Source organism: Streptopelia decaocto (assembly GCF_964273445.1).
Source record: "Streptopelia decaocto genome assembly, chromosome: 9".
NCBI classification, from domain to species: Eukaryota; Metazoa; Chordata; class Aves; order Columbiformes; family Columbidae; genus Streptopelia; species Streptopelia decaocto.
The window spans coordinates 13,998,455-14,015,302 of NC_138664.1; the positions used below are offsets into that span (position 1 = coordinate 13,998,455).

Below are 16,848 nucleotides of genomic sequence, written 5' to 3' on the forward strand. Positions count from 1 at the left end.
GGGCGGGAGCGGGGCTGCTCGGGGGCCGCCGCGGGGGCTGCGGGGAGGCCGCGGAAGAAGAGAAGGCGCCGCTGAGAAGCCCGAGGGGCGGCAGCCGGGGCCGGCCAGCCGTGTAGTGGCGCGGTGTGCCGGGGATCTGCGGCGGGGCGGGCCGCGGACCCCGGGCGGGCTGCGGCTCCCGGCCCCGGGCAGGAGCGAGTCCCCGCGGGCGGCGTTCGGGGCGCGCGTTCCGCGCCGCGCGGCTCCCAGCGCTCATAAAGGATCGCGGCAGCCGTAGCCGGGCCCCGGCGCGCCCGGCGGCTCCGAAACTTGGAGGGGAGCGGGGCTGCGGCAGCGCCCCCGCCGCTCCCCCCGGCGCCCGGCGGGCACAAGGGAAGGCGCGGACCCGCCGCCCCTCCTTCCGCTCCCCCCGAGCGCCGCGCGCGCACGCCCCCCCGCCGCACGCGCATTCCACCCCGCACCCCCAGCCCGGCGGCGGCGCGCGCGCCCGGCCCCGTGTGCGCGTGCGGTGCGCGGGGGCGGTCCTGGCCCGCCGGTCCCGAGCCCGAGCCGCGGCCCGGGGCGCGGAGGGGAGCCGGCAGCGCCCATAATGCCGCGGCGGAGGGGGCTCTGCTGAGCCGCGGCCAGCCCCGCTTGTCAGCCCCATTGTTGCCGAGACAGTGAGTCACTTAATCTCTCGCTAATTCTCCGGCCTTCGCCGGGCCGCGGCTGTTTATTTGCTTTCGCTTGCCTGGGGGGACCTAATTCCTGGCGGTGGCGGCCCCGCCGCGGCGGGTGTGTGCTCTGCGCGCGGCGGGGGGGAGGCGGAATGAGGGAGGAGAGGGAGCCTGAGCAAACTTGAGCAGACTTGGCTAGTTTGGTTCCGTCAGTCCGCCGGTAAAGCGGGGCTCCCCGGGGATTCCCCACCCCGCCTCAGGGGTGCAGGGACCGGCGGCCCTTCTGCCCGGGGCCGCTTTCCCCGAGCCGGGGTCGGTCCCAGCCCGCGGCGAGGTGCTGCCCGTGCCGCTCTCCCTGTCCCCCAGGACGTGATCAAGGAGCGGAGGAAGATGAATTCCCAGCAGCAGAGGATGGCCGCTATAGGAACCGACAAGGAACTGAGCGACTTGCTGGATTTCAGTGCGGTAGGATGTTCTCCGAGATCTTCCCGTGACTCCTGCGCGGTAAAGCCAGCTGAGGAGTAGGGGCAGCAGCACGCAGGGCTCGGCTGGGTCCGTCCCAGCCAAGTTGGACACCTGAACTTTGATGTAATGTCTAGACTTCCAGATTTAATACTGTAATACCAGCTGGGTCAATTGGTTTAGCTGGTTAAAATCAGGCTGACCCAGTGATGGCATAATCTAATAATTAACATTTGTTAAGCTGGCATGTGGCACTGGTAATTTGGCTTTTTTTAAAAAAAAAACAAAAACAAAAACAAACTAAAAGAAAACTTAATGCCTGTAAGTAACAGGAGTTATTCATTGATAGTTTGTACAGTGATTTTGGCCTAGAAAATTATAGATATTTTCTGTGTGATACTTTTAACAGATTTCAGAAAGGTGCTTTATTTATAAACATAATAGGAAACTACTGCCTCTCAAAAGCGACTTTATCTAGTGACTTTAAACTTACAAATCAATAAGAAATATATATTGAGTAGCAAAACTTAAGATATATAACTATTTTAATTTACCATAGTAGTAGTAGGTCTCCTTTTATTTTTTCTTTTCAGTTGTTTGTGTTGACATAGGAAGGAGATTTTAGTCGTATTAGTAGATTGCAAGGAATACTTCAGCTTATTGATTTTTATGTATCTAAACATGCATCTTATGTTTTCTTTATTTCCTAGCAGAAAAATGAATAGAATATCTGTTTCCTATTAACTTTTATTTAAATTGACATAACTAATTTAGCACAGAGTTTCAAAACTAATTTACACGCAACTTTTTTTTCTTGTTTTGCAGATGTTTTCTCCACCTGTTAATAGTGGGAAAACCAGACCAACTACGCTAGGAAGCAGCCAGTTCAGTGGATCAGGTAGGATGCAGCCAAGATACATAAAGTTCACTTAGTAACTAGGTCTTGATGTTTTAGTGTAGTCTTCATGTGTTCAAAGTATGGTAATCTTTCATTTCTACATATTCTCATAAAACATTCAGATTAATTAGAGATGTGCTGTTTTGATCTCTGTAACACATTTTGTTAGCTTTAACCATGGTTTTTCTCTATGTGCCTTAGACTGCTTGTCTCAGTGCAGCAGAATGTTAGTATCTCCAGTCATACAGATGTGCAAGCTGTCTGTTTATCTGTTAATGTTAAAGATGAATAGCTTATTTGTTTTTGTTTGGTTCATAAAATCAAACTTACCTGTTCAGTTCAAGTATTTCATAACCTGTGTATGGAAGGAGGAAACACTTCAGTAAAATGCCAAATAATGAAATGCTCCTGACTCAAGGATATGTTTGAAAATGCAGATCTTAAGGAAAATGTAGGGCTAATACTATTTTGTAGTACTGTGTATTTCTCAGAGTCTTAACGAATATAATCCTCTCATGTTGAGTCTTCATCAGTGCATATGAAAAGCAAGTAAATGTTAGGTGTGTTTTTTGGTTTCAATGTCTTTCCATTGCGGGCTGCGTAATAGCTGTTTCCAGAGACTTTTAAGCTAAGCCTTTAAAAGGAAATAATTGTAGTTTTTTAGCAGATACTTTGTATCATTCTTGTAAAGGCTATGTTTATTTCTACTTACAAGAAGAAACTAAAGTAACTTTTTGATAACGTGTTTTGTTCTTTCTTACTAATGTTTACTTTCTGTGAACACAGTGATGTTTTTGTTTATGAATACAACAAAGTGATGTTTGTGTTCTTAGTTCAGGTTAATGAAAAATAAATTTTTAGGATGCCAGTAGAGGAGTGAAGTAGTAGTTTGAAGTTGTGCACTAATGCTGCTTCTTACATTGTCAGAGCTGTTGCTTTGAGAGCCCAGATGACACCTTGCATTTTAGTGATGGTTTTGAATTTTTGTTTTTCAAAGCACCTTAAAGCTTCTGAATTGTATAATTTTGCAAACTTTTCAGAGACTATCTCTCACATTTAATTTGATGAAAATATGCAGCAAATGTTGTCGTTGCCAAATACTTGAAGAAGCATTATAGCTTTTCTCTCCTAAGATATATAATTGGCTTTGTCTTGCTCTCTGAAAGTATATCAATTTTAAATTTATTTGCAATAGTAAGACAGCAAATTTGTATACAATATGGTTAATTTTTTTAAACAATACAAATATTCAAGACAGCTGTTTCTCAAAAGCTTGTTTTAAAAGACATTCAGACAGCTAAAACTTGCTGTGTGGAGCACAGCCTGAACATCTAATCACCCTTTCCCCTTGCTTTTCCTGCATGAGCAGAATAATTTTCTGTTAAGCAATAAAGCTTTCATTTTTAGTTTAGCTTTTGAATAATTCTTAGGTGATGCAGCTTGCCCTATTTGTAGGTAATGTTTCCCCTTCTTTCCTTGGATGGCTCAGAAAAAGAGACAATGGCAGAATACTTAGCTTTTTGGGAGAAAGAGTGTTATTGCCCCCTTGAATTTCTCTACCAATATGGTATATCATCACATAGATAGCAATCATGAGTAATACACTGCAGCTGTCAAACAAGCTAAACTTAAACTTTTGGAAAAGATAATGGTGTATAGTTGTGGGTTTTAATTCAAAACATTTCTAGTTGTAGAGATTTACTGGTTAGTGGGATTATATGTCCTAATTCTTAAAATGTTACGACCTAAGCCTTGACCTAGGGGGATTACTCTGCAGGAGTGAGATGTGACAAACTTCTTTATTGGTTGTGTTCTGAGTCAGTGTTAAGTGTTGTAGAAAGACTGTCTTAAGATCAGTGATGAATTATAGACATTTAGTTTCTAGCACTCTGATTTAATTGTGATCTTGCTTTAATTTCAAGTGTTCTGTAACTTCTAGTACAATGTTTGAAATTTTATTTCATTTTTTTGCTGCTATAGGCAGCTTTTTAAAGAGAAACATGAAAGGAGGAGGTATCCAGTACCAAAAAGCACAGTATACATAGATTCTTAAAAACTACTTTTAAAATTTTTTCCTTTGAATGCAGAATGATGCTGCTTCTTAGAGAGACACTGTGATTTTGATGGCAATTACAGAGGTGAAGCTTGCTTCAGTATCTTTCTTATTAAACTCAATTGTTTTATTTTCCTGATGTCTTTACAAGCATACTACAGGAAAGCGTTTTCCTTTTCTTAGTTGGAATATGAATGTGTTTATTGTTTGTAATTATAGACCCCCCCCCCCCACTTAAACCTTAAACTTAAATCTGAAAAAACCTTCCCTGCCTCCCCTCAACCTATCAGTGATTAGAGATGCAGCCTGGTGGCCCCCAGTATGTAAGTGGTAGTCAATTGCTTGTCTGCGTGTCTCTTAAGACTGTATGTTTCTGGGAAACCTGATATAGAAGGAAGGAATGCTCATGATGCTTTTTCCTTGCCACCCCCTGGCCCCCAGTTTAAAAGGACAAACTAATTGATGTTCAAAGATGATTGAGTTCTGTTTTTCAGGTGTGGCTTTGTGAAATGTTGGAAATAGTAGGGTATATGTTATTAATTCTGATGTTATAAGCTTGACCTGGTGTAGTTCTGCAATGTTTCTCTTGATTATGCTGTAAAAATATATGTGTAACTTGGTTGCTTAAATAAAACAGCTAATATGACCGTCTATAATTTGTAAGAAAATGCTGTCATGGGTTAACATATGAACATTGTGTTTTGATTAAAAGATAGCAAAAGTCTGGTGTTGGGGCAGGCTTGCTTTCTACAGGTCAATCAGTTATGAACGAAAGCTGCAGATGAAATAAGTGAACTAATCTGATATATCGTAGTATCTTATGACAGTAAGTCGTGTAAGCTGCTGATAAAGTCAAATAACTTGGTCAGACTACCGGTGAAAATAAACATACTGGAAAAGTAACCTGACATGGAAGTCAGTGAGTTAAGCTGCAAAATATTCCTTGTCATACCTGTTGTAATTACCTTTTGTTTAAAACAGAACTTCCCATTCTTTTCTCCGCCAAAACCAACTTGTGAAGATAAAACCATTTTTATCTTAGAAATTGTAGAAGGAGCAGGCAAAGGTCAGAGATATGCTCTGTCAGGCTTTTTAATCTGGCTTTTTTTTTTTTTTTTCTGATTTTATTTTAAATTAACATCTTCTGAGTTGCTACTATGGTTAATAGCAGTGCTTATGATTTACAGTGAAATTTTGCGTTGTTTTGTGTTTGTCAAAACAACAAAAGGTACGCCAATACAAACTTGGATGGTTACCCATTTTGCCCAATGCCCTTTATTTATTACAGTAGCTCCATTAAAATGCAGTCACAATATTCAGGTGCCTGCCACAGGCAGTAATGGTACAATTTTCCTATGGTTCCCAGCACGTTTGATCTCAATTTCAGTTTTTCCTGTGATTGAAACTTTTAAAATCTTGAGTGTGGTACTCTAAAATAAAACCCTTTTCTTTTGCTATTGCAAAGAACTTCTTGATGTTAAAGAAGAATATATGAGACAGTATTTTCCTACATGGCTTACTGTCTTCAATTTTTGTAGCCTCCTCATTGTACCAATAGCATTATTTTTGTATGTGGCTCTGCACGTGTAGATGTGAGGTATCAGTGAAAAGGCTGAAGATAATGTGGATGTCTAACAAAACCCAAACTAGTAGGAGTTTAGAGTTAGAGTTACAGTTCAAGAGCTAAGTTGCCCAAATATAACACTTCTCTTGCCTTTACGATTCTTCTGAAGTCAATGAGAAATGAGTGCACACACGTGTGTGGGCAGCACTGGGCACAAATCTCGTGTGTAACCAGACATTCCTCATACTAGACCCACGTGGAAAAACAACTGCTGAATGTATCTGTTCAGATATGTTTGTATCAGTTTGGTCCCCTTTTATGCAAATTTAAGATGCAGCCCTTTCCACTTCTGTCTACAAATCTACTGGGCTTGTAAGGGATGGATTGGGATAGGCCAGTAATTAGGAGCTTGATGCCAGGACCATTGAAGTTGATAGCCTGCCATTAACTTCAGTGTCCCTAAATTAGGGCCGTGTGCCTTGAGAATGGACACAATGGCAGTAGGTCTATTAAGTTACCAAGCAGCGTTTCCAAAATTAGCAAAACCTGACTTGAGTAGTGTTTGTCAGTCCCATAAACTCTTATTTCCTTTTTAGTTTTGCATCAGCAGTTCCTCGTAAATCAAACAAACCTCAACAAAAATCTTGGGATGGGCACTGGATGGACACTGTTTTAAATGCTGTGTTCTTTAATCTACAGCGAGGGTTGAAGAGGCACTCTGACAGCCAAATCACAGCCTTGGAGAAAACTGCAGAAAGATGAGACTTGTTATGTATACAAGTTAGTGGTCCTAACCTTTCAAAATACATTATTTTTTCTTATTTTTTTTGTCAGAACTGTGATTCCTAAGAAGCATCAATTCTCTGATGTCACTCTGAGTGTGTTTCTGGTGCAGTCTCCCATTGAGGTATAGGAAATTCCTAGTGCCTGCTCCTAATCCCTGAATTAAGGAGTTGATGAGAGGTATCATGTAGTCACTTAGTCTTGTCCTACAGTGTAGTAGGTCATGACAGGCTCTTTTAAATAAATCTTTTTTAAAAGTGGAAGAGCTGTGTTTCAGGATTTTGATCTGTATTTCTGGTTTTGTCATCCAAAATGTTGTGATCCTCTGTGGTTTTGTTTGCTGTTCAAAAGAAGATAAGCTTATTGTGTATTAAATGCCAGAAATCTAGGGTGGCCTGTTAAAACAAACATTAGGTCATGCAGCTGTGTGACTTTTTTTATTATCTTTATTTTTAATATCTAATTTGTCCTCTAGTTCCATTAACAGTGAACCAGTGGACCTGTTAGCCTTGTATTTCATCTTGGGTCTGAGGGATGCTAAATTCCGTCTTCTTCTGAAGGCTGTTAGGGAAGAGTTGTAGAAGCCTTGTGCTTGAAAGCAGAAAGGTATCTGTAGTTTCTTTCTGCTCTAGTTGTTTGTAGGGGAGACCCATGGATTACTCTTCAAATGGTCCAAATCCAAGTGAGATGAAGATTTCAGGAATTTCTTCTCTTTAATGAGAAGTATAAATGACATTCTTATGTATTTTGTGTGTCCTTTAATGGCAGCTGAGCTTGCACTCAGTCCCTTAATTACTGTAGACCTTTTATTATGTCTGTAGCTTTTGCTAAGGTTTGGGTTTTTTTGGTTTTATTTGTTTGTGGTCTCTTTTGGTCTCTGGCAAGGGAATTTTATGGTTATTCACCCATACATGCCAAAGTTTTCCTTCCCCCTGCTTCTTTCCAGCTGTCACACAAAGATGACTTAACCCCTTAGTCATTTTGCTATCAAGTTGGTGTGACAGCTGTTTGTCTCAGATAATTCTACTTTATCCATACTTGAGCATATAGACACTGTTACATGATTTATATTAATCTGCTATACACTTAGTAAACTGTATTTTCTTGAAGTTTCTAAAGGTATAATGTAATTTTTCCATGGTTGAAAATTGTGTGTATTAACTTATGAACAGAAGGATGTTTAAGGCACTAATATATTAATAATACCATATCACTGAGTAAGATTGGAGTTTGTGGAGACTATTTCTAAACTTGAAAGGTGTGCACAAACTTGAATAGTCTACTAGGTCTCCTGAGCTGATGTCTCCTGACTGCAGAGATGCAGTTCTTTTTTTGGTACTCTAATGTTGGAGGATTATGGTTTTGGGGAATAGCATTGAGGATTTTTAGAAGCTCTGTACAATTTCTTAAGTTACCTATAGAGCCAGGTATGATATCTGTGATATAATAGATGAGTGTTCTATCTTAAATTGCCTTCAAAATAAATATGAGTTTATAATATTTGAAAAGTCAGTTTCAATGAATGACTTCACTGAGTAAAGTATGTTCTCTAAAAAGCTTTTTTTAGAGGCATTGTCTAATTTAATGTATTAGCATTTTTTTCAGAAATGGATAGTAAAACTTGATTAGTTTTGTATGTTCTCATGTGAGGCAGTCACTGAATTTAAATAGTAAATAAAGAAATAAGGAAAGGCGCTGTTTTCTTCTGCATGTGAATTATTTGATGGAGATTGTTATTGAATATTCATAAGTAGTTTTCAATTGTGTATACACCCTCATGATTTCTTTTGTTATTAAGCATTGTAAGAAAAGGGGAAAAAGTATAATATAGTGCTTAATTGTCATTCAAAGGACAGGAAACTTATTTTTAAACTCTGCTTTTTTCTGTCTTAAGTAGTGATGGCCACTCCTTTGATTTTTGGGGTTTTTTATTAATATGAAAATCAAGAAGCGCTCAGTTCTATTGTGACCTCAGCGTGATGATTTGGAAGTACTTGTGGACTTTTAAAATACTATAATCCTTTATTTGTTAGTGGTTGTAGGGGCAAGTTTTTTTTTTTTTTTCTATGATGAGTCTAAGATGAGATAATGATACATTTTTTTTTTAATGTCTTGAATGAATGCCTTGTGTTTTTCATTTGTTAAACAAAGCCGTGCTTGTAAACACAACATTCAAAAACATAAAGGACATACTTTTTTGGTGAAGATGTTAACTGAATACCAAGAATGATCAGAAAGAGCAGCTTTTGTTATATTTAATAATATCTCACTGTCTTCACTGGATAATCAGGCTAAAATGTACCCAATCAATCTTTAGGACTTTGTTAGATTATTCTTGTATGCTAGAGATGTGATTCCCAACCCATCCACCCCTCCCACCAAGAAGGAGCTGAAATTGCTTTAAATGAAATAAACTTTGTGTTCTTACCAATATAATTCAGAAAAATCTTGCTTGATCACATTAAAAAAAAATGTTACTGGTGTGTTCAAAAAGGTTCTTGGAATGGGGGTTGGAAGAGGAAGAGACTTGATAAAAAGGGTTTACCTTATAGCGCTGTTAGGAGGGCAATGCTCTCTAGGAACGCGAGTAAAACCTTAGCATGAAACTAAGTAAGGGTTGCCCTGGCCAGGGGAGTTGTGTGCTTCCATATTAGTGCTACAGCAAACTTCAGAAACTGTATGTGCTGTAGAATTGCATTTAAAAAGGAGAGTAAAAAGTACATCTCTGGTATTACACACAATTTCTCTTTATTGCTAAGTGGAAAATAGGTAGATATTTTTTACGTATAACTGATAGTTTTGAATTAATAGTGTTTGTTTTTTTTTCCCTGAAGTAAATCTTGTTTATTGCAGTCGACCTGATTTCTTGCTCCTGAAGTTGTGCAGAGGTTGCCTATATTGTTTTTTATGAGCACATGAGATATTTGTGTTATGCTTTTCAAGTCTGCTTTTTGGTATTGTGGACTTGTTTTCCCTGTACCAGTTGTAGCTGCAGAAATGGTGGTATCTGCATGGCTTTGTCAGGTTGTTAGTTATGTGGAGTACTAGCAATAGGTTGAACCACTTACTTTCGCTGTTCAACTTTATTTCGCATGGACAAAGCTGCAGGAAGCGTTCTGTTTGTGCCTTGTCTCTTTCAGAGTTCTTGCTGCTGCTGAAGGTGTAGCAGTGTTAACATGGAGCAACTTAAGTTAGTCTGGGTTGGAGTTTTATATACAACTGTGTTCTGAGCCCTGATTTGTGACAATTACATTTTAGACTGTGTTTTTTCCCCTTTTTTAAATACAAAGATGGACAGGCAGAACTAATTGTTAGAAAAACATACCCAGTAAAACAAAATCCAGATTGGGTCATTTCTAGTTGTATACATTTTGCGGGTAAAATACCAATGAATATCAGACCATGAACGTGCATGTTCTGTATGTTAAATGAAATTGAGTTTAAACCAAAGTTTACCCTTAATTCAATATAAGCAAGAACTTGGTCTGTAGTGTTACCTGGTGTTTGTATTTATTATGTTTAGAGTATGACCGACCACAATATATCGCTATATTATGATATGTATCATATATATTCACTCTCTTTGGAGAGTGAATAGATTTATAGTACTCCCATCTTCTTCCGTGTTCAGATTTTACAGACAAAATCTTTAGTGTATCGAATGGTTCCAAGCCTTACCCAAAATAAAAACTGAATGCACATTGGTGGTTTTTGTATGTACTATCTGCATTTTTAACGTCTATCTAAATGTCCAAGATAAACTGTTTTTTTACTTGGATGAGTCAGTAAGAAGGCAACCAGACAGAAAATTGAGCAAAACGTAAGTCTTACTGAGTGTGATTTGTACTATTAGCATATAATGTGTGAGAAAAATGTGAAGAGTGTAATTTAAAAAAACCCCATCACTTTGCAAACTTGTTTTCTCTAGTTCTGTTGGAAAACGTGTTTGGAGCCTATAAGATGTAGATAATTCCATGGTAAAGTCATTGAATTTTGCATTTTGCATGCTGAAGGGATGCCTTGTGACCAAATATCTCTTTAATTTTCTACTGTGTTGTATTAGTGTTAAGAGGATGCTGTTGGAGGTAAATATGCTTCAAAAAATCCTAAAGTATTTTTAGTCTTCTGTAGGATAATGGAATTTGTTGTTTACATTTTTGGTTTTTGTTTATTTGAATGCAAGATACCATTGTCTTGGTGTTATCCCAAGAGCTATTGTGGCTACTCTGTGAAATGATTTATCCAGACAGCTTTGCTTGTAGGACATTTTTTATATGGTGATGTTTTGATGATTTTCAATGCGACACCTATCCCATTCCTGTTTCTTTATGCAGCAACTTCATGAGTCATAATCCTTGAAAAGAACACAGCTTAAAATAATCAGTGATTGTTTCTTTGCAATTCTCTTCACTGCCCACTGCAAATAAACAAGAACAGAACTGACAATATCATTTAATCCTTTAATGTTTGCTTTTGACGTGCAAAACATTCTCTTGTAATAGAGAAGTAATCCATAAGGAGGGTAGCTACTCTTTCATCTTCCTGAATGCTAAATGAAGCCAAGGCTTTTATGAAGAGATGCTAATTTAATGAAGATGACCGAGTTTTGGAGTAATGAAAAGCTTTTGTACGTTTCTAAAAGCGATGCACGGTGTTCACTGCTCCGAGTTCACATGGGTGTGTTTTGTAGGATGTCTTTGCGAGATTACTACTTGTGATGCGTAGATGCAAGGTTGTTGAATGGTACAGTAAATCAGAAATTTTTCCCTTGATTTGATTTTTAGAAGAGAAATGCACTTCTCTGCCACTTTATGTGTATAAATGCATGTAATGTTTGCCATGTGTTCTCTGCTCTGTGTAATGCTTTTATTTTGGTAACCTTGAAAATATCTCTGATATCGTATTCCCTTGCCAGAGGACAGTAATAAGCACACAAAAAAATGGAGCATGAACTTTGTCAATATTACTTATGACAAGGACATCTGAATTAGATATTTTTCTTGCAAGCACTTGTAAGATGCTGAACTTAGAAAGCTCCTCAACTCAAAACCAAACCAACAACAAAACACACCAAAAAACCTTCTTAAAGCTCAAACTCCAATAAAACCCCAAACAGACCAGCCCCCACCCCCCATCTTTTTTTCCCCTTTCATTTGTTGATTTCATTAATTCGGAATATTATTAAAATAATGTGTAATATTACTACATGCAAAGCAAGCTGGATAGTGCCCGGTACTTCAAAAAGAAGCAGGGACAGGCTTTAAAGGTTGGGAGACTGTGTCCCCTCCAGAGCACACTCTTCTAATGGGCTTTCAGGCCTTCATGAATCAGCAAAAGGCCCTTTTATTTTTCCCTCTTTGTAAGTCAACCCCTTTAAAGGGGGAAATAGTCAACTTGTATAAAAGTTAATCTTCTTTCTTCTGCCAAGGTATTAAAGGAGGTTGTGATTCTTTACAAAAACTTTCTGCCACTCTGTTAGTCCTCAGTATGTGAGCGCTGTACTGTACAATCAGAAGTAACATTAAAGGTTACTAAACTATTTTAGGGTTGCCAGGAACGTGAAGAATGCAACCACGTTGTTACGTTTCTCATTGTGTTACAGGAAAGATATATCTGACCATCTGGGGTGAATGAACTTGGGTGAGGAACAAGAGCCTGGTTTTTATCGACTTTTTTGAAAGCTGTCATGTAATAAAAGTGCAGAAACGGATATGTAACTGAGATTTCCTTCTTATCCTTTTTAATGGCTTGAATTACTGGCTAGTCCCTGTGTAGTAGTATATTAACTCTTCTAAGAGTGATATATATGGCATGGATACTTAAAACTCTATATGTTAGACTAAATTTCAAGACGTGTCAAGACTGTAATTTGTGAATGCATTTATGTGTGGAAGGTGAAACATTATAAGAGAACTTCTTTTTTTTTGAATGATGAAGTAAAACCAAGGTTTATATTTATGCATATCTGTTATGCTCATTAAACCCACTTTATTTTCAAGATACTTGCTGAGTACTGAGTAACGAGTTCAATCATCTGCTTATTTACTATGGACCAACACTTCCTTTTTCCTTTTCCCCCATCCTGTTAGGGGAAGTTGGGATCGGAGAAGAGGTAAATGCCTGCATAGGCGAGATGCTGTGTAATGCAATTTATGTTCCATGCTAATGGTTATATTCTTTTTGGCCTTTGAATAGCCTATATTTGTTTTATAAAGTGAAAGGCATTTTTTTCTCCTAGGTGCAGCTGTTTGTTTGTAGGTAACTTAAGTGCCCTGTGAAGTGTCATCAAAAAAACCTGGTTTGTACCTTATATTTCTGCAAGTGAAATGTGGTATGCGTATGACAGTGTGGCTTCTGCTGCAGTGAGGCATCAGTCGGAGTTGGGCCATCTCTCATGTGTGTGTCATAGGTTGTCTCCAAATTGGATACTGGAGAACATGCTGTTGCCATAGCAATGGAAGTCCTTTCAAAGGCAGGATTCTTGGCAGAGCTGTTGCGTCTCCTAAAGCGCTTGGTGCATTGATCTGAAAGTACCTTGTCAGTATTAGCACATAGCTGGAGTGAAAAGAGCGGGAAGCAGAGATTTCTTTAAAATACATGGTTTTCTTTTTTTCACACCTAATTGTTGGTTGAACCCCCTGTCCATAAAGCTACAGCTTTAAAAAATCTTATGCTGTGAACAATTCTTCTATTTAACATACTTAGCTTGAATGCATATATAGACCGAGTTGTCTTAACTAAGTAGCATGTATTGCAAAAGCTCTGTATGACTTTCATAGTTTCCTATGGTTCTTGTCCATTTTAGTATTTTGAAAATATATTTTTAGAGAGATTCCTCCATGATTTTGATTACTGCAAAACAGTTGTGAAAATATGCTGCTTTATTCGTAATGCTTATCAACTTCATATTTTCCTTTTTTCTAAGTGAAATGGTTGCCTTGCTCCCATACTGTTTCTGTTGAAGAACCTTAAATGTGACACTAATGGGGGAAAATCACTTGTGAAGATGTATAGTTTCCTGTTTATTTGGAAAATATACCTTATGTGGGATCCCTTTTTCAGCAAATATGGATAGATCTTTGTGTGTAAATATTTCCTCCTCAGAGTGTGGCATTGTTATCAAATTAAGAAAACTCTGTGAATGTCTTCTGTCCCATGAGGTATATACATTTTTAGGTTTTCTTCCCCGAGACGAAATGTCAGAGTTCAGAGGCACCTTGTATAGTGCAGATACTCTAGACAGCAGTAACATCCATTTCTACAAGTGCTGTGAGGATGGAGTTGATTATTATTTTCCTTATTTAAAAAGATCAAACAATTTTTAAACTGAGGAATATAAAGAAAAAGTGAAAACTCCTCTAAGTCTCCAGGAGACAATTAATATGATTAACACTGTCCAGCATGTTTTTTCACGTGGACTGGGATTTCCATATTTAAGAGTTCCTTTATTACTGAAAGAGTCTCCAGAAGAGAAGAATTTTAAGTTACCTGTATAGCTTGCTCCAACCTTTGCAGCTTTTTATGTAACATAGTCTTTAGGTTTATCATTTTTTCTGAAATAGTAGATGTACCTGAGAATTAAACAAAAACTTCATTTTCTCCTTCCGAGTGAAGTTAAGGAAGAATGAAATAATTAATGCTTTATTTGTACTTGAAAATAACTTTCTGCCTGCTGTAGCTGGTCCTTGGGAAGCGTTACTGAGCTGCCGCTCTAAGCAGTTTAGACAGGACTTGTTAGTTGCAGTTTCTACATGTGTGGGTCTAACCTGGGGAGACAAGTGGTGGTGTAAGTGACCTTGGCATGCTGACCAGCTCCTGTCCCAAGGAGGGGTCAGCATTGATTACACTGGCAGTGTGAACCTGGGGAATAAGGCTCTGCAAGGTGTCTGCTTGTGGTTGTTTTCCCTTTTTAAGCAAATTTAATGCTGCATCAGCGGACATGTGTACTGAAGCTCTCTAAGCTGTCCTTGGGATCGAATGCAACATTAATAACCCAGGCTGCTTCCAACAGTTTTGTCAGTAGGTTTCAAGTCATGTTTGGGGAATAAAAGCCTTTCATGGCTCCAAGTAAAGTTCCATTTATGTGTCCTTTTAGCCTTTGAGTCAATGAATGCTGATTGAGTGGGCACTGTTTTTGGGATTGTGGCAATAGGTTCACTGAAATACATTGAGATAAGCTCATTGTGCTCTGAATATGTAAGTATGTATTAATAGTGGCCTGATTTTGTCAGGCTTAGCAAAGATAACATTTAAAATGAGTTTAGTATGAGCAGCTAGGTATTTATCTTTTGAAATTCTAATTCTGAAAGAGTTTTATACTTGGATGAGTGATTCCAAAACGAAATGAGCAGCTCATATAATTCAAGTAACAAGCTTCCATCTTGAGATATATTCAATACTTTTCAATATCCTCTGGTTTTGTTTCCATCTATGCTACTGTTTTATCAGATCCACTAAATTATAGGGATATGGAATACTGGATTATGAACAAAATACAGAATTCTCTAAATGTGATTTTATTTTTTTTGGTCTTAATGACTTTTTTCATGAAAATTCGTAACTAGAAATTCACTAGAAATAGCAAATTCCCAGGAGATCTTATTACTTACCTGATACTTAGTGCTGTTATTTTTGTAATTTAAATAAGCTAAAGCAGGCATTAATAGCTTTTGCCAAGATTGTATTATTGCATAGTGAAGAGAGGATCATCTTGAGTTTCAAAGGACATGGCTAAGATGCAAAACCTCTGTTCACCTCTTGCTGCGTAGTCCCTGCGTCCTTTGAGGAGCTGCCTTGCTGTAAAATGAGGGCTGGTGTTCACAGTGTAGAAGAGACAGTGGTGTTTAACTTCCTCAGTTTGGGGAATGGGTTAATAGGAATAATTTCATATGACCTAAGCAGAGTTAAATTAGCTTGCATGTATTTTCAGTGTCAATATCCACTCCCTCCTTTTGCATGTCATTTCTATGCCTCTGCTTGTTTAATTCAATCTTTTGCTTACATTGATAAAGCTTCTTTGGTTTTTCTTTTTTGATTCAGTTCTTACTGTATCAACTGCACATCTTTTAAAATGTAAATTCTGTTATTTAAAAATGTGGAAATGCAAATTTCAGTCTCGGACTCACAGCAATGTTCTAGAAACTGTTTGAGCACACCTTCACAGATTACATATCCTTCTCTTTTCTGTAAATTTTATTCGAATCTAATTCAAATAAGAAAGCGCAGATAAATATATTTGCCTAAATTTCTTCAAGGAAGAAAATTACTAGTCTAAAAAGATTTCCTGATACATAAACAGAAAACAGCCCTGTCCATAGCAATCCATTGTGTTTAATGGATTAAATTCACTTTGACAGCTGGATATATGTACCAGTGTCTAGCCTATGGCCATGATCTAATAATCATGGATATGGTAACAAGTCGTCTAAAAAGATGCAGTAATCAAGTGGGTTTCTGACAAAACCTGCTCTGACTGAAACAAGAAATGAGGCTGTGTTAAATGTGACTGCATTTCCTACTGTGTCTATATTCTGAATTCTTCATAAATACTCTTTGGGATGTCATAGACAGAACATGTGCTTTAACAGGGGTGGAAAAGCTAATGGTGCTACGGCAGCCTGTGTTTTCAAGTTATGAAACAAATTTGATCTAACCTAATGATGGAGAAGAACTTAGTTTCAGAACGTTAATTTTTCCTTCCCCTGAAGTGCTTTTGAACTTGTTTGTTTCTCCTGTCATAAAAATAGTTGTATACCATTAAATAGAGCCTTTTGTGAAATACATGATTCTTCTGTCATAATTCTGGTGTGCGAGGGGAAGTTTAAGAAGTACTGAGGAGTGAAAACAAATACTTTATTACATGCTAACAGTGTGCTTTGGTCTCAGTTGCATTTGACTAGTAAAATCTACATTGTATGTAAATATCCCTTAAGAGAAAAACAATGCCTTGGCCCTTAAACAATCATTGTAATGTGAACTTAAACTAGTGTATTCTGCCAAACTAGCGTGTTATGACTGTTGTTTTATATTTGGTTCTAGCTTTTGGGAAAGAAAAAAGAGCTATTTTACATGCTATAAACCTCAGTAAAATGAACCAGGTCAGTATAAAAACAAGTGTTCCAAAACCTGTAACTTTGCTCCCTCTTACTTCTGATAGAATTTCTGATATAATTAGCAGAAACAATGTTTTAGAGTACACTGAAGGGGGAGAGAGTGTGAAGCAATTTAAGGAATTAAACGTTCTTCTAGGAAAATGAACTAACTGTTCCCCTCAGTTTGTAGGTTACATTTCAGCGGCTTCTGAATATGATACTGTTGTGAGGTTCTTTTTTTGAAGTCACGTCTCCTTTCTCATCTTTTTGTAGTTCAAGTGATTTGAGGTACTTATTTTAAACTCACAGCAGCTTTTATTAGAAGTAGGGTGTTTGCGCTG

The 16,848-nt window shown here is 38.3% G+C and overlaps 1 protein-coding gene across 5 annotated transcripts in view; it reads left to right on the plus strand.

Annotated features, from left to right (window-relative positions):
* TCF12 (transcription factor 12) overlaps window positions 1-16,848 on the plus strand; it is a 160,012-nt gene that overhangs the window by 285 nt on the left and 142,879 nt on the right. For 4 of the 5 annotated variants that reach the window (XM_082060687.1, XM_082060685.1, XM_082060688.1 and 1 more), the window contains exons 2-3: window positions 1,023-1,121; window positions 1,944-2,016. In XM_082060687.1, coding sequence (XP_081916813.1) covers window positions 1,047-1,121; window positions 1,944-2,016 — 148 coding nt within the window. In that variant the 5' untranslated portion in view covers window positions 1,023-1,046. Of the gene's footprint in view, window positions 1-522; window positions 660-1,022; window positions 1,122-1,943; window positions 2,017-16,848 lie in introns of those variants that run through there. The other variant, XM_082060686.1, reaches the window with a different exon arrangement.